General features: G+C 44.0%; 1 protein-coding gene across 1 annotated transcript in view; it reads left to right on the plus strand.

Moving 5' to 3' along the window:
- The window catches only part of Adamts20 (ADAM metallopeptidase with thrombospondin type 1 motif 20), a 119,153-nt gene that overhangs the window by 46,374 nt on the left and 51,274 nt on the right, over window positions 1–21,505 (plus strand). The window contains exons 12-26 of the mRNA XM_055627018.1: window positions 1,315–1,460; window positions 2,578–2,759; window positions 2,858–2,994; window positions 4,539–4,656; window positions 7,166–7,261; window positions 9,330–9,496; window positions 9,642–9,771; window positions 14,092–14,218; window positions 16,736–16,946; window positions 17,102–17,266; window positions 17,533–17,697; window positions 18,999–19,118; window positions 19,746–19,853; window positions 20,499–20,663; window positions 20,755–21,045. Coding sequence (XP_055482993.1) covers window positions 1,315–1,460; window positions 2,578–2,759; window positions 2,858–2,994; window positions 4,539–4,656; window positions 7,166–7,261; window positions 9,330–9,496; window positions 9,642–9,771; window positions 14,092–14,218; window positions 16,736–16,946; window positions 17,102–17,266; window positions 17,533–17,697; window positions 18,999–19,118; window positions 19,746–19,853; window positions 20,499–20,663; window positions 20,755–21,045 — 2,328 coding nt within the window. The remainder of the gene's footprint in view (window positions 1–1,314; window positions 1,461–2,577; window positions 2,760–2,857; window positions 2,995–4,538; window positions 4,657–7,165; window positions 7,262–9,329; window positions 9,497–9,641; window positions 9,772–14,091; window positions 14,219–16,735; window positions 16,947–17,101; window positions 17,267–17,532; window positions 17,698–18,998; window positions 19,119–19,745; window positions 19,854–20,498; window positions 20,664–20,754; window positions 21,046–21,505) is intronic.

The raw sequence follows: 21,505 nt of genomic DNA on the forward strand, positions 1-21,505 counted from the left end.
CTTGCACCCAGAGCTTCTGGAGTGAGCATCTGCCCTGCCTGGCACCATTTTCCAGAATGTGAGGTCAACTGTTGTTCAGTTAGTCGAGCCAATCTTGTTGCTGCTCTTGCTGGACGCAGTATACTGTCGGCTGAATTAATTTTAACTGCTTTTAACCAGGAGAAAGGTCTTATGTTATATACAGTTACAGAAGTAATTACTTGGACATAAATATTGTACTTTTATTATTCAAATAAATACAGACCTTCAATGCTTGCACGTCAGCCTGCCCCCTCTGAAGTACGCAGAAGTTTTCTTGCATGAATTCTCTTCCTTAAACTGTAGTTGAACGTAATTGGTGTGCTAAACTGTTTTCTCAATTCGCTGGAGGTCATATGTTTCAGCTGCAAGTGAAGCACGCTGGGGTGTGATTGGAGATGAGGCGGTGTGAGGCCTCCAGCTTTGTTCTTTCTCGGGCTTGCTTCCAATGGTTGTGATCTCTGGCAGTTCCTGATGAATTCTTTGGTTGTTCTTCTCTGGTTCTGTAGAAAATGTTATATGACTTTTGATGGGAGTTCTACTAAATATGTAGGTTATTTTTTTTTGGCAACATAGCTATTTTTCGTGCTCTTCATTCTGCCAATCCAGTGACATGGAAGGTCTTTCCATTCTCTAGCGCCATGTTTGACTTCATTTTTTAAAAAATCTTGGCAGTTTTTATCATAGAAATCTTTTATCTCCTCAGTCAGGTTTATTCATATGTTTGGTGTGCGTGCGTGAGTGCGTGTGTGTGTGTGTGTGTGATTACATGCAACAATTATGATGACCACTGCATTATGAAAAACACTGCTTTCGAAGCTGGTATGAATAGATGCCAGATGGGCATGGTGGCACACACCTGTAATCCCAGCACTCTGGGAGGCAGAGGCAGGCAGATCTTTGTGAGTTCGAGGCCAGCCTGGGCTACAAAACAAGTCCAGGAAAGCTGAGGCTACACAGAGAAAGCCTATCTTGAAAAAAACCAAAAAGGAATAAAAAAGAATAGGATGCCAATTTTTATTTTAATCCTGAGTATTCCTTTCCTCTCCAATGAAAATCTAAAGTTCAAAAGCAAGAGAAATATCACATTCTTTTTTCATTCCAGCAACCGCAGGTACTCAGTAGTCGGAGATTATTTCCTCTAAGCTGGTATTCAGTGTAACCTCACTTCTGAATTGATGCTTGCTCTGCATGAGATCTTCTCTAGCTTATCCGTATGCTGCTCTTGTAGGCACTGTGGAGTTCTAACTAGATGCACACAAGCCGTTTCTCCTTGTGTGCTTACTGTGTTTACAGCACTGCCACCGCGGGCTATGTGTGACGAGGGACGTGGAAGCCCGTCCTGTGGACGGCGAATGGGGGCCGTGGGGACCCTACAGCTCTTGCTCAAGAACGTGTGGAGGTGGAATCAGAAGCACGACCAGGCTCTGTGATCGTCCCGAGTATGTCCTTTTGTTCTCTGTAAATTAAGGTTATCTCCCAAGGGCCTGAAGGTAAAAGTCAGTTTCACTCACTTCTAAAGCTGGAGGTCAGTCTGCAAGTTTCAGAGATTCAAAGTCCTTCTGGAATGCTTTAAGCTGTCCTGCTTTCTGCCTTTGTAGATTCGGACTTGAATTGTATAGATTAAATTTTATAATTTGAGCTGAGACAGCTATTTTGTTCATACACTGTTTTCTCCTCCAGTGTGAATTTAAGAAGTTCACGTGAGGGTGATTCTGTAATGGCGTCTTCATCTTACTGTGTTTCAAGTGAAACACCCTAGATGGTCCTCTTGTGTTTGGCTCTCTTGCTCAGATATGTCATTAGTTACTAGCTTTATATTGTTCTGTAATCTGACCTGCCTCCTTTCCCTCCTCTGCTTCTGTTGTGGATGTCACTGTCTTAGCCGAGTAAGTGCCGAAGCGTCTCTCTTCACCCAACTCTAGAGCATGCTGAGATCCCAGAAGAGTTTAAATATTTCCATTTTACATGTAGTAATTCATGAGCTGGGGGACACTCTGAGCAGCTGTATCACTGAGCATTTTTAATGCTCAGGAATATAACACACTGTGAATAAATCTTACGGTTCATTGGAATTTGGGGCTAGGTAAATTATACACCAATTTTATCCTCAAAACTTCTGGAGTTTATCTCCAAGAAAAAAAATTGAAATAGCGATAAGGATATATATATTCATATATATGTACACCCACTGAGACATGACAACGAGGGCTGTGTTTCTCTTTGTTGTCTGTACCTCACTAGACATTATTATTGTTTTTAGTTTTGGTGTTAGTTTCAGCTGTAAAGCAATGTGTCACCATTAGTTCCTGCTAATCTTGTTCGAACTGAGACTCATTTCTGGTGTCCAGGTCTCAGGTCTGTCTAAGGGGGGGACGTGCTATTTTTATGACTCATGTGCCAGCGAACTGCTTAAAACCCTGCTGCATGTTTCTACTTTAAGTGTTGGAAAAACGTCAGTGGCCTTTCTGGTCCTGGAAGAGGATGGGACAGTTGTAGAAATAGGTGACAACAGCAATGTCTTACTGATGCGCTTTAAAATGTAATGAATTTGACTAGGCCAAGAAACGGAGGAAGGTACTGTGTGGGCCGCAGGATGAAATTTCGATCATGTAACACTGATTCATGTCCAAAAGGCAAGGGAGACTTCCGAGAAAAGCAATGCTCTGACTTTGATGGTAAACATTTCAACATCAACGGCCTCCCCCCTAACGTGAGGTGGCTTCCGAAGTACAGTGGGAGTAAGTACTGCCAGTGCTCCCATACGAAAACTTTTTGCCGCATAGAAACGCAGAACCTCACCGTTCCGCACCCAAAACGTGACTCTTCTCTTTCGCAGTTGCCATAAAAGATCGCTGTAAACTCTACTGCCGGGTGGCTGGGACCACCAGCTTCTACCAGCTGAGGGACAGAGTTGCTGACGGCACCCCCTGTGGGACTGAGACTAATGACATCTGTGTTCAGGGCCTTTGTCGGGTAAGTAACCTTGGGCTTCTATTTTAGGACAATGTGTCTCCTCTGCTTTGGTAGCAACGTTATCTCTGTTGAGAGTTTGTTCTTGTGCAACCTTTGATATCACGCTATCTCTAGGCCTATGGCTAGCTTTGGTAAAAAGCAGTTCTTTGTGTCACAGTGGTATACACCTGTATCCCAGGATCCAGGAGGCTGTGATGGGCCAGCCAAGTCTAGACAGCTGGATCCTGCCCCCCAGAAACAAAATAAAAACAGGCTGGGCGTCATTCTTAATGGCTGATTTTGTTTCATCAGTTGTATTTAGAATTGGCATGAAGACGAGGTCAGCTTCTTTAAAAAAAAAAAATAGGGGGAAAATGGAGTAGAGGGTAGAAAAGCACTTGTACTACTTCAGATGTGACCTCCTACGATGGCATGTCCCCCACATCCCCTCCCTGTCCGTAGCGCTGGACTCTCGTTTCTCCTTATGTTGAGCCGGCAGGGATGGAGCAGTGGCTAGATGTCAGGTACTGTTCACCTCAAAGAGAAGAGTTTAGCCATGCGAGGAAGTAAGTGTGCAGGGCTGGAATGAGGGACAGGAAAATATTTGGAGTGCGCTTTCCCTCTGAACTCTCGAGAGGGATTCACACACGGATTTGCAGTGGAAGAAGCGGTGCAGTCCACTTTGGTGCTTCAACGCTCTTTGGAATGAGCTTGACTAGAAGACGGGAGGCAGGTGGACTGTGCGTGGAAACCCAAAGCTGCAATGGTTGGGGATCTTGAGCATGCAGGTGGAGTCTGAGCAGTGGAAGATTGCCAACTGCAGCAGCGGTTCTCAAACTTCCTGATGCTGCAGCCCTCTAAACCAGTTCCTCATGCTGTGGTGACCCCAGCCGCGAAATTATTCTCGTTGCTACTTCATAACTGTACCTTTGCTACCGTTATGAATAGTACTGTAAATGTCTGTGTTTTCCGATCGTCTTAGGCGACCCCTATGAAAGGGTTGTTTGACACCTAATGGGGTCACGAAGCACAGGTTGGGAACAGCTAGTCTAGACAGTAAATGCACCGATGTGAAGCCATGTCTTTGGTTGGTAGGGAACTTAATATGGCTGGTTTCATCTCACTGTACACATGTATATGTCACCTAAGTGATAATAGCCTGAACTCAGAGAGCTTAGGAGATGCTCAAAGAAACTGAACTTACTACCTTTGGGAAATAGCTTGAGTAGTACAAAAAGATCATTCAGTGGCCCCAAAACTGTACGCTATATTTAAACAAGCAACCTAGGCAAAAGAAATGAAACAAAAGATGACAGAGGTGGTCAGAACATCTAGATGCATTTGACTTTCATAAAATACATAGATAAACCTTCGTTATGGAAATATCTTCCTTATGATATTTCCTTATGATATGAAATATCTTCCTGGCTCAGCGGCTAGTCAGGGAGGCTCTTGTTGTCCTGCTAGTGGAAATAACCCTTTGAAGAGAGCCTGGCGTACTTTAAAGCACCGTGCACGTAACTAGTCACTTTGGTGATCTGAATCACGATGATTGTGTCTTGAAGCAAGCTGGCTGCGATCATGTGTTGAACTCCAAGGCCAAGAGAGACAAATGTGGAGTGTGTGGTGGAGATAATTCTTCGTGCCAGACCCTGGCGGGGGTTTTCAACAGTGCCCACTATGGTAAGCTGTGCGTGCTTGCTCCAGCTTTCCCTCTGAGCTGAGGTAGTGCTCGGCTGTGGGATGGGGGCGGGCAGGGTTGTAACATTTCAGCCTGTGCGCTGTGTGTGTGTCAGGCCCAAGTGATCGTCAACGAGGAATGGCCAAGGGTGAAGAAACTAACTCTTGATCCAGGTGTGTTATTTGACTTAATGAACTTGCTTGCCTAAACCTGATCCTATGTGTTGTTGCCTTTGTTTTTGAAAAGAGGTTCAATGTGTCCCAGACTGGCCTGGCAGTTATGATCTTCCAACCTTGACGTCTCAAGTGCTGAGACTAAAGGTGTGCACCATGCCCGATTTTGCTGTGCCGGGGCCGAGTTCAGAGCTTCTTGAATGTCTGGCAAACTCTGTACCAACTGAGACCATCCCAACCCAAAGTCTAATTTTTAACAAACAACAACAAAAACATCAGATGCATTAATGAAAATCAAGCAGTAAATCCAGTGATGTTTGACCATAGTGTGTGAATGTGTTTCAGGTTTTGGAGACCTTTTTTAATGGTGTTCCTGCAAATTAAAATGTGTGCACTTCTGACTTTTTCTTGGAAACTCGCTTTTAATTACTTTTAACATTTGAACACTTCATTCATTCATCCATTCATTCTTGTGAGGAGATTCCTGTCCTATGTGTTGTGTCTGGTTTTAATACTCTACTGAAAATGTGGATTGAGGGTAAAGGGTGAATATTTTAACTTAAATGTTGGTTCATAATTGTGCCTCCTTTGGTTTCCCAAGTAACACGCACATTATAGTTCCAGTGGATACTGGGCCATGATTTCAATTGTATTTCAAATTTTAAGACTGCCTCAGACATTTTCTACTCTAAAATTTTCTGGGAAAATATTCATTCCTTTAATGAAGATGCAAGCGGACCCGTAAAACTTTTCTTCTACAGTAAAAACTTACTTCTTGCAGTGTTGTTTTCAACATTAAAAAAAAAAAGTTCATCCGGTCGATTTCATGATCTGAAGGTGATTATTTGATTCAAGGTATAACACAAGACCTAATTTTTATATTTTTAATCTGGTGGGGATAACATTTACCACTTCTGCCCCCTGGTGGCTGCCTTCATCCTGGCACCTTTGTGTGTGTGGGGTGTGTGTGTGTGTGTGTGTGTGTGTGTGTGTGTGTGTGTGTGTGTGTGTGTAGGTTTGCTTTGATGGAGGTGGTGGAGAACGGTAGGAGAAGTTGGTGAGGCTGTTGGATAGTGAGAGTTGTCTGGGTTAAAATTAATTTTGGAGATTACCACCTGTCAGATACAGAGCAGTCAAACTGTTATCTTTATGTTAAGTTATGACACCTTGAAGAGATAAGTCAGGCCTACAGGCAATCTGGCACACTCATCTTTAAATGAATGTGATCATGTTTTGGAGAAGCATTTTCAAATTTAACATGTAAGAAAAATTACAACTCTTATTCATGCACTAAATTGAAGGAATTAATTTTTTTTTTTTAAGGAAAAAATAAAAGAAAGAAACCCAGAGTGATATCTATAGAGCACACTGAATTCTGTGCTCTGCCTGAAGGATTTTCTGGCTAGGTGAATATCATTAGTGCCAGGAAAAGCTCCCTTTTTCTTATTTAATGTGCATTTTATACTGTGTTTCCTTTCCAAGAAATGCTAATATTGCAGAATCGTGTCCTATAAACTGGAGATATTACTTTCATTCCACTCCAATAAACTTTTTACTTTTCTTGTAATATATGCTCATAGACTTTTAAAAGAAACGTAAAATTTGGGTATAAATATGGAGATTCTCGTTTGAGGTCCAAACTAAAAGCTTAAGTAGAAAATTTTTAAGTTTTTTATTATTGTTTCTCAATAATAAAACTTGTGGCTACTTAGTCTCCATAAACATATCCTGTCAGTGAGCCTGATAGCCCTAGATTTGTGTGTGCATTTAAAATCTTGGATCATAAGGGTGTTGGCCTGAGGTAAACATTCTATTATACATTCAGAATTTCAGAAGTAGTAAAAATATAGATATAGGAAATGTTGGCTTTTAAGAATCTCAAGGTTGGAGCTGAAGAGATGACCTAGAAGTCCTTGCTCCTCCTGCAGAAGACCCGAGTTCAGGTCTCAGCTCCCACGTCAGGTGGCTTACAACTGCCCTAACTCGACCTCCGGGGAACCTGAAATCCTCTTCTGGCCACTGCACGCACCCCCCCCCCAGCCCCTCCCCCCGCAACACAATCATTCGCAGTAATACAATTAAGATTGTAAGAAGAAGCTGAACCTCAAGGTCTGTGCATTTGGGGCAATTGCCTACCTCTCCGTCTTGCAGAACGTGTAAGGTGCAGTTTCAGATGGGGAAAACAAAACAACAAAACAACAAAATCCACTTAGTCACCTTTCCAAATGCTGGAAAAAAATGCTGAGTGTGGCTGTGCCATCCCAGTCTTGCAGCTACCTGGCTGATGGTTTAACATCCGGGTTTTGTGAAGTTTTAAGTGTGCACAACTATATTGCAGGTTACAACGTCGTCGTGAAGATTCCCGCCGGGGCCACGAACATTGAAATCCTGCAGCACAGCTACTCTGGAAGACCGGAAGACGACAACTATCTTGGTAAACATATGTAGTCAGCAGTGGCAGGGGTGTGGCCTGTGTGCAATTTCTCGGATGTCTTGTGATTGATGTAGCCCTTTAAACTGCACAAAATGTAACCTTTTGGAAGGAAAAAAAGAAATAACAGAAAAAAAAATTTAGGTTTTGTTTTCCGTATTGTTGGTGAGCAGTATATTCAGAATAAAATTATCTTTTTTTTCCCCTAATGCTCCCTATAGCACTCTTTAGCTATCCTAAAATGTTTTTTTCACCATGTAGCAAAAGTACTTAAATGCAGTTTTATTTAAGGTTTTTCTATAAATGACAGATTTCATATTTTGAGATATTGCTGGATATGTTCCTTGTGTGCACTTGTAGTGTATAAACACATTTTTGTTGCTTTTTTTTTTTTTTTAGTCTTTCGATTTGGAGAATTTTGCTTAGATAGAAACGCGGAGGCGTTTCTGTACCCTAGGACAAATGTCACACTTTATTTGTTCTTTAGCCTAGTCTATAAGTTGCTTCAACTGGGCGAGGTTCTCGGGATGCCAACTACATATTTTCTTCAAGATTCCTTTCCAGGTCCCACTGAAATTGTAACACAAGTAAAACTCAAGAGAGAAGCACTTGGTTAATATAGGGTTTTACTATTATAAAGCATACAGTGTTCCATGGGGCTGATAATTAAAAGTAAACAGGCCAGTCTCGTACTGCTTACATACTTCTCCGAACTTTCCAGATTTGACTGTGGCTAATTGCCTGTTAGGGCAGAAAGATTAGCTCTAGAGACTGATGCTGAGGCTTGTGAGGGACCACATGGCAATCAACAGGCCCTTCCTTGACTGCTGCCCTGCTGTGGACTTCACGCCACTCCGTGTTTAAACACAGCACATTGTGAATGTGTCCTACACATCTACACATGTGCATGTCTGACGGGCGTTTCAGTCACTCTTCCCGTTGCTGTGGTTAACCACCCTGACAAAAGAAATCTAAGAGAAAAGAGTTTGTTTTGGCTCGTGTTTCAAGCGTGTCGAGTCCACCGTGGAAAGAAGGTGCTGGCGACAGCAGCTCAAGTGATGGCTGCGTAGGCTCAGCCAGCATTTTCCTTTCTTTGTACGCTTGCACCAACGGCCAGGAATGGTGCTGTTCCGTGTGGTGGACTCCTAACCTCAGCAGCCTAATCCAGATGACCCTTCACTGGCCTGGCTAATGGTTTACCTAATCCAGATGGCCCCTCTCGGGAAGCTTGCCTTCTAGGTGATTCCAGATACAATCAAGTTGATAATTTTAACCATCACCAGGGTTTGTATCAATCCTTTCCAGTAGGAAAGAACATCATAAAAAGACCTATGAAAGGAAGGTAGGGATACTGTTTTGAAAACCGTCACATGCATCAGGGAATTCAAGAGCCTCTTTATGAACAACTGTGGACATTTCCGTGGGATGGTGCACTAGTGTTTGTATTGTTCGGATTCCAATCCAGAGGTCACCCAGATGGCCCCGGTTAAAGGAAACAGGCCACAAAACCAAACCAAGAGTCATGAATCAGGGGAAAGGAGTAGTCAGGAGGAGTGAAAGAGCTTAGGGATAGGAGGGAGGCGATTCGGGGAGAGAGTAACCAGAATTCACTGTATCCATCTATGAAATTGTCAAAGGGCTAACTTAATTTAAAAATCCGGCCTTCAAATGTTAAGGCTTTGCACATTTGTTCCAAGTTAAGCTTAAATAAAGTGCAGATGGGCTGCTCTCTGCATTCTGCATTGATGACTGATTAGTTGGGTGCTCTGTGTGCCGGCACTCTGGTTCCTCCTGTTTCTCCTCTTCCTGTGGGTCCTTCCTGTTTTGTGCCTCTGAGGGGGCTCTGGGGTACATACAAGAGGGTAGGGTGAATCTGTCTTGGTATATTTGGCTGCTGTGTTGGTTTTCTTACTCGCAGATCAGAGACCACAGCACAGCGAAGCAGTCTGTCTCCTTAGCATCGCCTTATGTTTCCATTCTTTAGGTTCAGAAAAGAGTTTGAACTTGAAAGTGAAGGAACTTACTTCCATCCCGTTTGTGATTCATGAGCTGCCATTCTGTTGTTTTACAGCACTCTCCGACACCCACGGGAACTTTCTCCTGAATGGAAATTTTGTTGTAAGTATGGCAAAGAAAGAAATCAACATCCAGGGAGCTATTTTTGAATACAGTGGATCAAACAACTCGATTGAAAGGATTAATAGCACTGACCGGCTGGAAGCTGAGCTCGTTCTGCAGGTAACAGCCTGTTGTCAGCGGTGAGGCTCAGCTGGAGTCTTATCAGCGGGCTAGCTAAATGCTTAACATGATCAGTGATTAAAAGCAATGTGTTCAGAGTGTATCTTTTATAAATTAATTGTATGTTCCTCTGTATTTTATTGAGGTGTTATGTGTGGGTAATTTATACAACCCTGACGTGCACTATTCCTTCAACATCCCCATTGAGGAGAGGAGTAATCTGTTCTCCTGGGATCCATATGGGCCGTGGCAAGACTGTACCAAAATGTGCCAAGGTACCCTGGCCTTAAATAACAGACCCACGTTTATGCATGCTGGTATTGTTCGGTTCCTCTTAAGTCTGGCTGGCTAACGAGTCCTTCCATACATGGAGCAATAGGCATGCAGGGTGGCCTGTCTGCATCCCTTCACCTCCACCTTCTCTCTTAACCATCCCGCCAACTCCGTTGTTCTCACCACTATTCACTGTTTCCTTCTCTCCTCTCCCTCTGGCTCTCTAGGCAGTCATTGCCCTCCACGCATTTTTTCCCCCTTAGAATCCCATCTTGTCTTTCATGGTTGCAATGTCAAAAATTAATTTTATTTCCCTTTCTTGGACATGAGAGAATGCATCAGCACCGTGGTTTGAAAAGCTGACGGGATCAGAGAGGAAAAGAGCAGAGCAGGAAGACGTAGAACAGAGGGGAAGCAATGGAGATAGTAGAGCCGTGATGTGGTGTGGACCTGTGGGTGGTTTGTGATATAATGCTATGTTCAGTGCAGGCAGTGCTTACTGAGGGGCCGTTCTGGCTTGGGTTAGTAAGAGCCAGATTTTGTATTCAGATATAGCCCACTCATAAATAGATATCTTCATGCAAGTGCAGTGCCGCGGTTATTCAAGGAGATTCCCCAGACAAGGTGGAGGAGGTTGTGGCGTGTGGAAACTGAGTTTGTATAGAATGGAGCATGGGGGAGGGGCTGACTGTGGATTAGAGGGAAGGAAGCTCAGAACGGTGAGGAAAGGTGGGAGGTCCTGAAGGATGAAGATCATCTAGTCGCCTCGCGTGGCAGGTGTCACAGGAGCAGTGGTGCTCTCCAGGAAAGGCACCGTCTCTGTACTTGGGCACTGGGCAGAGCCACTCAGGGTGGTCACAGGAAATGGTTTTCCTGACCTTGTGTGGGGTGGACTCTCAGAAGGGACACAGTAGTAGGTGACATAAAGGCTGGGGTGAAAACAATGCACTGCCAGTGCTGGGTGACTTGGGGTTTCTGTTCTTCGGTGAAACATCATGACCAAAAGTAACCTGGGCCGGGAGGCGCCGCCCTCAGTGGGCCGCAGCCGCCTAGCTCAATCGCCAGTCAAGAACATGTCCCGCAGACCTGCCTACAGGCCAACCGTATGAAGCGTTTTCTCAGCTGAGATTCCTTCTCTCAGATGACTCTAGTTTGTGTCAAGGTAAAAATCTAGCCACGACACTGGGGAAGTTCAAGGGGTCATTTTGACAAAGAGGCCTGCGGTGAACTTTGCAGAAGACACATGGAGTTCAGAGATGTGGGAGCAGCCATCCTGCCCTGAATGTGTGAACAGTTGGAAGGTGTGTGGCTGTGGGCATGGAAAGACAAGTCAAGCCACAGGTGAACAAAGATTCTAGGAGGCAGTGGGTATGTTACGAATAGCTTCTGAGAGGCTATAGGGAGGAAAATGGGAACTAGTAACTCCTTTGCTATAAAATTCTGTGACTAGATTCTCAGCTCTGTGTGACTGTGGCCTGGTACTTATTTTGCTGTGTTCTGAAAGTAATTCATACTCAGGACTTTAGAAAAGCTGTGCATTTTGTCTTAGAATTTCCTTAAGTTAATTTTTCAGTGTTATTTTTCTCTTTGTCTTTGCAGTAGCCCAGGCTTGCCCTCTCTGAAACCCTTGTCCAATCCTTTAATGGTGTAATTTCTAGATAGACAACTTCTCCTTAGACACACGAAGGTCTTGCCCTCTGGCTTCTTCTTCAGCTTGCTCTTTACTTCCCTGTCCTTGTATGTGTCATTTTCCATTCTTGAGGCTTTCTGGGTCCTCTCCTTAATTCTAATGATGTCAGAGAGTGGGATGCATGGCTTGGGGACTGAGGAAATGAAGAAATGACAGGTAGACACATGTACTGAGAATCTGGGATTGGGTAGAGCCATGCTCACTGTGATGGAGCAGCACCAACTATATGAGAACCTGGAACCTCAGCATGTTTACAGACATAGCGTGAGGAGGTGTCACTAGTGGCCCAGGGATGTCTCCACAGTAGGACACTTCCAGGCTGTAAATATCTGGGTGGAAGGCAGCTGTAGTCCCTTTGTGAGCACTCTGTCCACCTCTGCGCATGGGCCAGAGGAAGGCTGTGTCAGTTCCCACGGCTCCTAGGCATTGGTCCCTGACAACAGTATCCATCTACTTGGAACTTCCTACATGGGTCCTTTGATGTGATGTTCTTTCTTGTCTTTTTCCTGTGAATTATTATGACGATTGTTTTGGAAATTGCTTGTTTGTGTGTGTGTGATAATTTTCTCACACCAGTTTTTCTCCTTTCTAACGTTTGTAGTATTTGAAGGTGGACCTCTTAAATGAAGACTTTGTAATAGTGTCTTGTCTTTGACCTCCTTTTTTTCTAGCTCTAGTCACTCCGGCTCATTTGGTTCTTTTTATCTCTTGTGTTTGAGGCGTCCTGGAATCCCCGTTAATGCTTTTTAATTCTTAAGAACTAAAATTGCCTTCTGGACCACTGGGAGAAGATCCTGAAGTCAGCTGAGCATTCTTTCTTAGGGAACAGTCCCCCAGGAGAGGAAAATCCTCCTGTCTTCCAGTGGGGGAAATGAAATTATTCTGGGTCCAGTGGGCATGGGGAGTACAGTGGGCTGGGATGTCATCCCTATGTGAGAGTGTCTTCCTTAATCAACCTGTTTCTGTCCTATATGACCAGTCTGTGCTGTGTGCTGTCCCTTATAGAGCTGGCCTGGTCCAGTGTGGCCGCTAGAAGCCACTCGTGACCAGTCTGTTCTGATGTGCTATGTGTGTGAACTACCTCCTAGATTTTGAAGATTAAAATGAAAAGAAGAAAGCAAAACATTTTAGTAGTTTTTATACTAATAAATTAAAATAATCAAATTTTATGTGCCTGGGGTTAAACATAAGAGCCATTAAAATTAATTTTGCTAGTATCATTTGTGTGTGTGTGTGTGTGTGTGTGTGTGTGTTACTGTAATTACAGAAAGCGCAAAATGACCTTTGTGGCTCGCAGTCTGCTCTTGGTGACTGTAGTAGTAGCAGTTTAACTTTCCTTCAAATATGATTTTTAATCCTTTCTTTGTTTTTCATACCTATCCCATGTTTTCACAAGGTTGGGCTTCATCCGCCTTGGCTCTCTGAATAGTATTTACCATTCGCTTTTCATCTTCTCAGTTTTCTCTTCTCGTCTGTTTCGTTTCCTTTATTTTCTTTTGCGCCTTTACGTAGATGCCTTTGCAAAATTATTTACATTTATTTTAAAGAGGGCTTAGGAATAGGCCCGAGATAAACACACGCTCGTGTTTAGTTAGTGGGAGTACAAAGTTGAGCGGTCACAAAACAGAAATCCGATCATGTCAGTTCGTGCGTGCTTCGACTCCGGAGGACGTAGGTAGAGTCAGGGCGCTCTGTCCTCTCCTGGGCGCTCGTTTGCTTTGAGCGCTCTCGGGCCCCTGGAGCAACAGCTGCCCAGTACCCATGCAGTGAGCCGAGGCCACCGTTGATGAGACGATGCCTCGGGGTTCATTGCCATGTCTTTCTCTGAGTAGCTGAGATCTCCATCCCTGCCCTGGAAACAGAGCGGACCTTGATTGTAGAGCGGCGTTGGTCCTAGCAAACAGCGGAAGTCCAGAAGCACAGACTAGTCCTGCCTTCCAGCCCTGCCCCTCTGTCTTTCTCTCTACCACTGTGTATGACTGTATCAGGCCAGTTCTGATTCTTGATGACCGATGAGGCCTGTCGTTTACGCTGGAGTTCGTCTGTCCTGCTGTGCATTCTGTGGGTTTGGACAAACGAATGGTGCCGTGTTTCCACAATCCGGTGTCACGCCGAGGAGTTCCACAGCCCCTCCCTACCCCTGGGCCTCACCTTTCCATTCAGTCCTCCACGACCTGTGGAACCACTAATCTTTGTGTTACTTGTCGTTACCGTCATCACTCAGGAGGCCTGTCTGAAAGGCCCGCCCTACAGGGATAGTGTGATTCTGAAGGCAGAGCAAAACAGCAGGCTAAGCACCTGACATGGAAGTCACATTAACACCGTTAACTACCTATTAGAAAGTAATCTGCTGATCTGGTGGAGACATGCCTTCCATGCTGGCCCCAGCCCTACCTGCCAACCCTGCTGTTGCAGAGATGAGTAGTTTTTACTCCATACCTGACCCATCTTCCTTTTGGCCTCCTCCCCAGTCACTGAGGACTCAGCTTAGAAAAAGTAACTCCTGACAAGACTAATGTACTAGCGGAGTATTATCGAAATCTAGCTGAGTTGTTTAGGCTAACCCTTATTATCACCCATTCATTCATACACATTTTCTTTAATTTTTAATTTTCATTTCACTCTCGCCAAGGTCTTCGTAGAAGAAAGATTGCCTGCGTACGTAAGAGTGACCACGCAGTTGTATCTGATCAAAGTTGTGCCCACTTAGCGATGCCGCTGTTTGTGACTGAAAAGTGCAATACAGATTGTGAACTCAGGTAAGAGAGCAGTCACCTGTGATATAATCAGGGAATAATGAAGGCGATGGCTAGATAAGGAATTCGGCGCAGTGCCTTGAGAGGAGCCAGCAACTAGCTGATGCCTGCCCTCAGCCTTGTCACTTAGAGCACTCGGGCTCACCAATTCGTGCACATGCCCAGTAATTCATTTGACTTTTGACTTGATAATATTAGCTAAATATCAGTCAGCTTTTGTGTACCAAACAGAAGCAATTTGTTCCGTAAAATAAGCTCGGATAAACTCTAATCTGCAAATCCATGGTTTAAAGATTTGAAATAGCAGGTCCATGTTGCATAATTCTATAATCCAACTGAAATTAGGACCCAATAAATATTAATATATTAATAATGCCTAAAGGAAGGGCAAGCAAATTGAGACTTCTATCACAAATTCTGAATTTCTTAGTTGTTTGTGTGCGAGTGAGTATGCCCATATGTGTGTGGTTGGTTAATAGACTCCTACATAATAGAAACCCAGTGGCTTCACACTCCAGTTAAAGAAACTACACTGTGGACAGTTAATGTTCAGAGATAGCATAACCCTCTCCTTCATCCACGAAGAGTGAGCATTTAGATATACTGTGGTAGAAACTAAAACTCGATGGCTTCACACACCAGTTGAAGAAATTACACTGCGGACAGTTAATGTTCAGAGACATCAAAACCTCTCTTTCATCCATGAAGAGTTGGCACTTACATAAACCGTGGTGCCCTGTGAAAGGACGTGAGAGAAGCCTGGTAGAAATGGCTAGTGAGGTTGCGCGGAGCACAGTGGAGTCCTTTAGAGAAATGAGGTCTCAACCCCATGCTTTGTCATACTGCTCGATACATTGCTAGGCTACAACTGGGATAATTTTGCTAAAATTACTATTTTTACTTAATGAGCAATGTTTGTTTGTTTGGTTTTTTTTACAAATATTTCTAAATAGAGAATAAATGAATTAACTAGAGGTTGTGATACACTTCACAAGAAAAGTATTTTGCCACCTTTCAAAGGCAAGACCCTTACAGGCTCTGGTAAGATTCCCAGAGGTCCCCTGTTCATATTCCAAAGTTTGGTGTGGGGTTTGCAGAGGAGACAGTCTGACTGGGAGTCCTTGTATCTCATGGAGTCATAACTCTACCACGAGTGCTAATCTTGATCATAGCCAGATGCTGCCAAGGAAACTTGCGGTTCTAGGGCACACCTCTAGAGATGCTACCAACTGTTAAGGGTCAGACCAATATGCATAGTTATTTTATGTATTTTTAGAACAACTAAGATTTCTTTTGGAAGATGGTAAAATCACACACACACACACACAACACACACACAACACACACATACCACATTTAAACCATTGGAACCCAGTCCATTTGAGCCTCATTTTCCAATACAAGAACGTCTTTTGTTTTTCATAAAACAAATTTTAATTCATTGATGATATACTTATTTTTCTAAACTCCTGTATTTTTCCAAAATGCTGCTTATGAACCCTAAACAGATTTTCTTTAATCATTTTTCTGTGCACTTCTTATCAATACATAGAGAAAGGCTATTCATAAGCTGATTACATCTGAAAACACATCCTGAGGTCAATTTTTTTTTTTCTGGTCCCAGTCAGCTCATCTCAACCTGTTTTCCCAGCCCTGGAAGGACCATGCTGGACAGAACCCCATCACTCAGGGCTGAGCTGCCACCCTGAAGTAACACATATCACTGCAAACCAGCAAATACACACTTTGACACACTCTCCTCTTACATATTTAGACTAGGCAGCATCTTCCGGTGGCTTCCAGATCATATGGAACTCTACTTAACCACACTTGGTAACAACAGACTTGGGCCACAGCAAAACAAAACAAAACTAAAACTAAAAATAAACAAAGCCAACAACACAAAAACACCTTTTTTTTTTTTTTTTTTTGAGGCACTGTCTCACTACATAGCCCAGGCTATCCTTAAACTTACAATGCCCCTGTCTTGACCTCCCAGGTGCAAAACAAGCCAGCTTGTTATGAAAATAATTATATTCCAAGATACCTATTTGCAGTACTGAACTTGGTAACCTCAGCAGGGACGCTGAGTTCAATATAATTTTATTTAAACCGTTGCAGAGCTGAAGGAGGGATCTGAGTTTTTGCTAAAAGAAAGCAACCTTCACAGCTTATAGTCAGCCTTTTGGCTTTGTGCTGAATGATAAGAGAAAAGGAAGTTTCTCTTCAAGATCCTCACTTCAGCTTGCTGAGCCAGGCTCCTGGCATCCCGGGGGAAGGTTCCTTGCCCCTGGTTGGAGGCTCATGGCCAGCAGTCTGGCAGTCAGTGGGAGGCCAACCCTCCTTCAGACGACAACAACAAGGTCCAGCGCAAGAATTTTCATCCCTAATTCAGTGAGTTATCAAATGATTTCTAATGGATTGTCCAACGACTCTTAAAAAGTTTAAGCCTAAGCCTCTGGATCTATTCTAAACCATCATTCATTAGCATGGCTCTTACGTACAGTGACGTCTCTCTAGGTGGTACGTCACCGGCAAAAGCGACTGCTCATCCCAGTGTGGCCAAGGACACAGGACCCTCGACGCCCACTGCATGAAGTACTCCATTCATAGAGGACAGACGGTCCCAGTGGACGATCACTTCTGTGGTGACCAGCTCAAACCTCCTACCCGAGAGCCATGCCATGGCAGTTGTGTTGTGACAAGGTGGCAGTATTCAGAGTGGTCCCAGGTAAAATAGAAATTGTCTCTTACGGAAAATGCCTACCCCTTTCACTAATTAAACGTTTCTGTTTCTCTAAAATAGGTTCTTGTTAAAAATTTGAGTTTTTTTTTTTTTTTTTCTATTTCTGAGAGCCACTGGCTTTTGTTTTGCTTTGTTTCCAGTGTTCTAGGAGTTGTGGAGGAGGGGAGAAGACTCGAGAGGCCTACTGTGTAGATGGCTTCGGCCGCCGCCTTTCTGAGCAGCAGTGTCAGGAGCTTCCTCGGGTGACGCTTGGGGACTGCAATGAGTTTCCTTGTCCCAGTTGGGCAACTAGTGAGTGGAGTGAGGTAACAGTAAACACATGGCCTAGAAAAACTGTAATGTCAGGGCAACATTTACTGATATTTAGTCTATAACCACCTTCATAAAAACGCATTAATACTGTCGCATCAGTCTTTGTCAAAGGTTAGCTTTGAGTCTTTGTTTCTAGAAGCGGTGGGGCCTGGGTGGCAGATGTTAGGGTGGCTGGTTTCACCCAGTGAATGTCCCTAGAGGGGTAGGGGGACACGGGATCTTCGTGTCACTTTGTGATGCGGCTCTGTCAACTTTCCAGTGTCCTGTCACATGTGGAGAAGGGATGAAGCAGCGGCAGGTTTGGTGTCAGCTGAGTGAAGACCACATGACTGATGGCTTCTGCAATGCCAGCACCAAGCCCGAGTCGCTGAGTCCCTGTGAGCTCCCAGCCTGTGCTTCTTGGCACGTGGGACCGTGGGGCTCTGTGAGTATATGACAGGCCTTCCCTGCCTCTACCCATCTGTACAGAGAATGGCTGGAAAACTGCAACAATCCACTCTTTCCTCGAGAGATTCAGTGAGATACGGGCTGGTATCACTACAAATGCACCTTAGGAGCTAGCACAAAGGCTCAGTGGGTAAAGGCACTCGCTACAAAAGCCTGATGTTCTGAGTTTGATCTCTGAAATGTTCATAAAAGCGAGAGGGGAAAACTGGCTCTACAGAGCTATCTGATACCCACATCATATATTTGTACACACACACACGCTATTACTACTACTAATAATAATAGAAAAATGCATATCTGAAATACAGACCCTTATCTGTAGAATTTTGACAGTGCTGATAGGTTTGTCATGCTTAATACTTCAGCTTTGTTTTTTAATGTACTTTAACCAAAATGCTGAGGACATTTGCTTGCATCAGCTTCTACAGTGTATAAGTATGTCCGGTATCTGTGCTTACATTTCTCTTCCTGTGTTTAGGAGTCTTGCTGGGAGGCCCTGGGGGGAAGGATGGTCAGGCCAGGTGAAGGTGGGAAGTTCAGTGTCCCATGGAGCCTGCTGTGTCTGATGGAAGGTTCCTCTCATTTTTCTAACCAAATACATATACATATATATATATATATATATATATATATATTTGGATAAGGAACTTTTTGTTGCCAAAATGGTGGTGTTGTGTCTTCAACCAGAATAGCAGGTCTCTATTAACATCTTAGCCTGACTGAGTTTACAAGTCATACACTAGCCTGACTCTAGGTTGCTTAGCAACCTAGATATCATCGTTTGTCACTGCTGCCAAAGGCCTTAGGATAAAAGGACCACCCATCTCTTACTTGTCTCTCCTCCTCTTCTCTCTGCCTCAGTGTCTCTCCCCCTCTCTGACTGTCTCTCTTGAGGAACCCTATCCATCCCCTTTACTCTCTTCTCCTACTCTCTCCCACTGTCTCCCTCCACCTCTGTACAGTAAATCTCTTCACACTAGATCTGTTGTGCATGCCATTTTTAAATACACCATAACAATGCTGCCTTGCCGGGGGTCTAACAAGTCATAGTGCATCTGGTTAGCTGCGGTGCTTAGGTAATATCTGCACAATTAATTTGGACAAACAGGCATGTCAGTTCAATTTACCGATTACAGGTCTCAAATCTGCCACCACAGGGCTAGTCAAGACATCTACTGAAAGTATGCGGTTAGCCCTGTGTAACTGTGTTCACGAAGAAAGTAGGAATGTACGTAACCCTTGAAAACTGTGGTTTGGGCAGCTGTGGTTTCCTTTCAGTGCACAGCCACCTGTGGACATGGGCATCAGATGCGTGCTGTTAAGTGTGTCAGTGAGCTACATGGCACCGTGCTAGATGACAGAGAATGCCAGGGAGCCAGCCGGCCAAGTGACAGACAGGTAAAGGGGGCCTCTTGAAGCAGAAATACTTACAAAATGGAAGGGTTATCGATGAGCACAAATCATATGTGTGTGTATATATATATATATATCCTTATCATCTACACCTTAAATTGCTTCCCGAAATACAGAATGTGTCATTTTTCGTTTTGCCATCTTCACATTTATTGTAAGTCTCCTCTCTATCTGCTTTAGAAGTATTCATTTAGCTTGTATATTCCCATTTTTTTTTTGGTAGTGTCTGTGATTGAGAATCCCATGACCTCAGGAAGGATTCTTTTCATGGTACAGCCCTATAGGTCTTCAGAATGTTCTATATTAGGGATGGTCATATGGAATGGCAGCAGAAACATTGGGATGCAGCCTTCCTAGTCAGTACTAGCATTTTCTTCCTGTCCCATACTGTCACTTTCTTTGTTCTCAGTTCTAATATTCCCTTCCTACCCAGTACTAGCCCTTGCCAGCAGTTGGGATCCCTGAAAGTGGGAATCTTTAGATCATCATTTACAGTTTATAACGCAGTGTTGTTGGGTTCTACGTGTGAAGAGGGAAGGCAAGAACAGAATCTAATACAAGTCAGTGCGAGTAGTTAGGCGGTATTCAATAAAGTCTGCTTTTATTGACTAGGACTGCGTATTTGCACCCTGCCTGGTTATTCCAAAAGTTGGGGCCACCTCCATACCAGCCATTCCCCTGGGAAAGGCAGCCCAGTGGCGCCATGGATCTTGGACCCAAGTAAGTGGCACAACATTTCTACCGTGGAGGCTTCACACATGGAAAACAGTTGCTCAGTTTTGCCAGCTTTGGTGTGTGCATTCCTTCTCAGATGTTTGATGGTGCAGAAGATTTGCAGGACTTAGAATCAGTTCCCAGGACTCTGTATAGGGAACCAAATCTTTAGGATGTATTTTCTAATGATAGCCATGAGCAGCAGGCATGCCACTAGACATTTATCAGCTTCTGTCTCAACTACAGACATTTTCGTGCTGTTTGGATTTTTTTTTTTTTTAATTGAAAGGTAGTAGGCATTTTAGTTTGCTTTAACCCCAGATTTTAAATTCTGGGATGAGATGCCTTCTGTTACAAATTCTTTTAAGGTTATTTTAGTATCTGAAGATGCTCTTACACAAAATGTTTTCAGTACCTTTAATTCCAACAAGTGACTAAATGTTTAAAATAATTATGCTCGTTCAGATTATTAGATCTGATTTATGAAATTACCCGAAGTGGGGAATTTCATCACCTTATCTATATTTGGCTCAGAAATGATGCCAGTTGATCTCACTTCTCTGTTATGTATTTTTTGACATAGCAGCTACAGGTAGCAAGAGTGGGGCCGGTACTGGACCCATCTCACCCAAATCATTTGGCTTTTTAAAGTGCTCTGCGTCCTGTGGAAGAGGCAGTCAGGCCCGTTACGTGAGCTGCCGTGATGCCCATGACGGGGTAGCAGACGAGTCACACTGCGCCCACTTGCCTCGGCCTCCTGAAGTGTCTCTCTGCTTCAGCCCTTGTGGAGAATGGCAGGCGGGGAATTGGTCACCGGTCAGTATGCTTAATGAGAGCGCAGGCGCTGAAAAGTCAAGTATGCTGTTTGATGCTGATGCAGTGTGTTCCATTGTAACTTTCTGATCAGTGTTCGGCCTCCTGCGGACGTGGGAAAACCACTCGGCGCGTTTTATGCATGAACTACCACCAACTGGTTGATGAGGGTTTCTGTGATCCCGAAGTCCGTCCTGTGACTGAGCAAGAGTGTCGCCTGGCAGCCTGCCCGCCCTCATACAGCCATTTCCCCAGCTCCTCTGAGCAGCCAAGCCATATTCCGGGCAGAAATGTTCCACTAACTCACAAGCCGGAAGAGAATCAAAATCGGGGGGTCCACCTGTCAAGCAGAGGAGACCAATGGAGAACAGGCCCTTGGGGAGCAGTAAGCTGCCTTTATTCCGTAACTGAATCATATTACAATCCTTTCACAGATATGGGTGTGATGACATCAAATGCTTTTTTTTTTTTCATGTGAATGTTGTCTGAAAACCTATGGCTCAGCTCTTCAAAGGCTTCATTAAGCCTTTGATGCAGATTGCAAGCTTTCAGGGTAGTCACCGATAGAAACAAAACTAGCCGAGAGGCAATGCAGACGGCTGGCTGGTGGAGCCCTGAGAAGGCAGGGGTTGTCGGATGCTCTTCGGGCAGATGGCAGGGTGAATGGCAAGTGACTGGATGGGGCCTCCCCTGTGAGACCTTAAAACTTTAATTTCTTCTTACTTAGCATATATTTTGAGAGTGAAGGATCATGGTGTATTGTGAGTTTGAAAGACTTTCTTTTTCGTCAACCATTTTTATCTATCTATCTATCTATCTATCTATCTATCTATCTATCTATCTAT

Source organism: Psammomys obesus, unplaced genomic scaffold (genome assembly GCF_907164565.1).
Source record: "Psammomys obesus unplaced genomic scaffold, mPsaObe1.curated_primary_1811, whole genome shotgun sequence".
Lineage (NCBI taxonomy): Eukaryota > Metazoa > Chordata > Mammalia > Rodentia > Muridae > Psammomys > Psammomys obesus.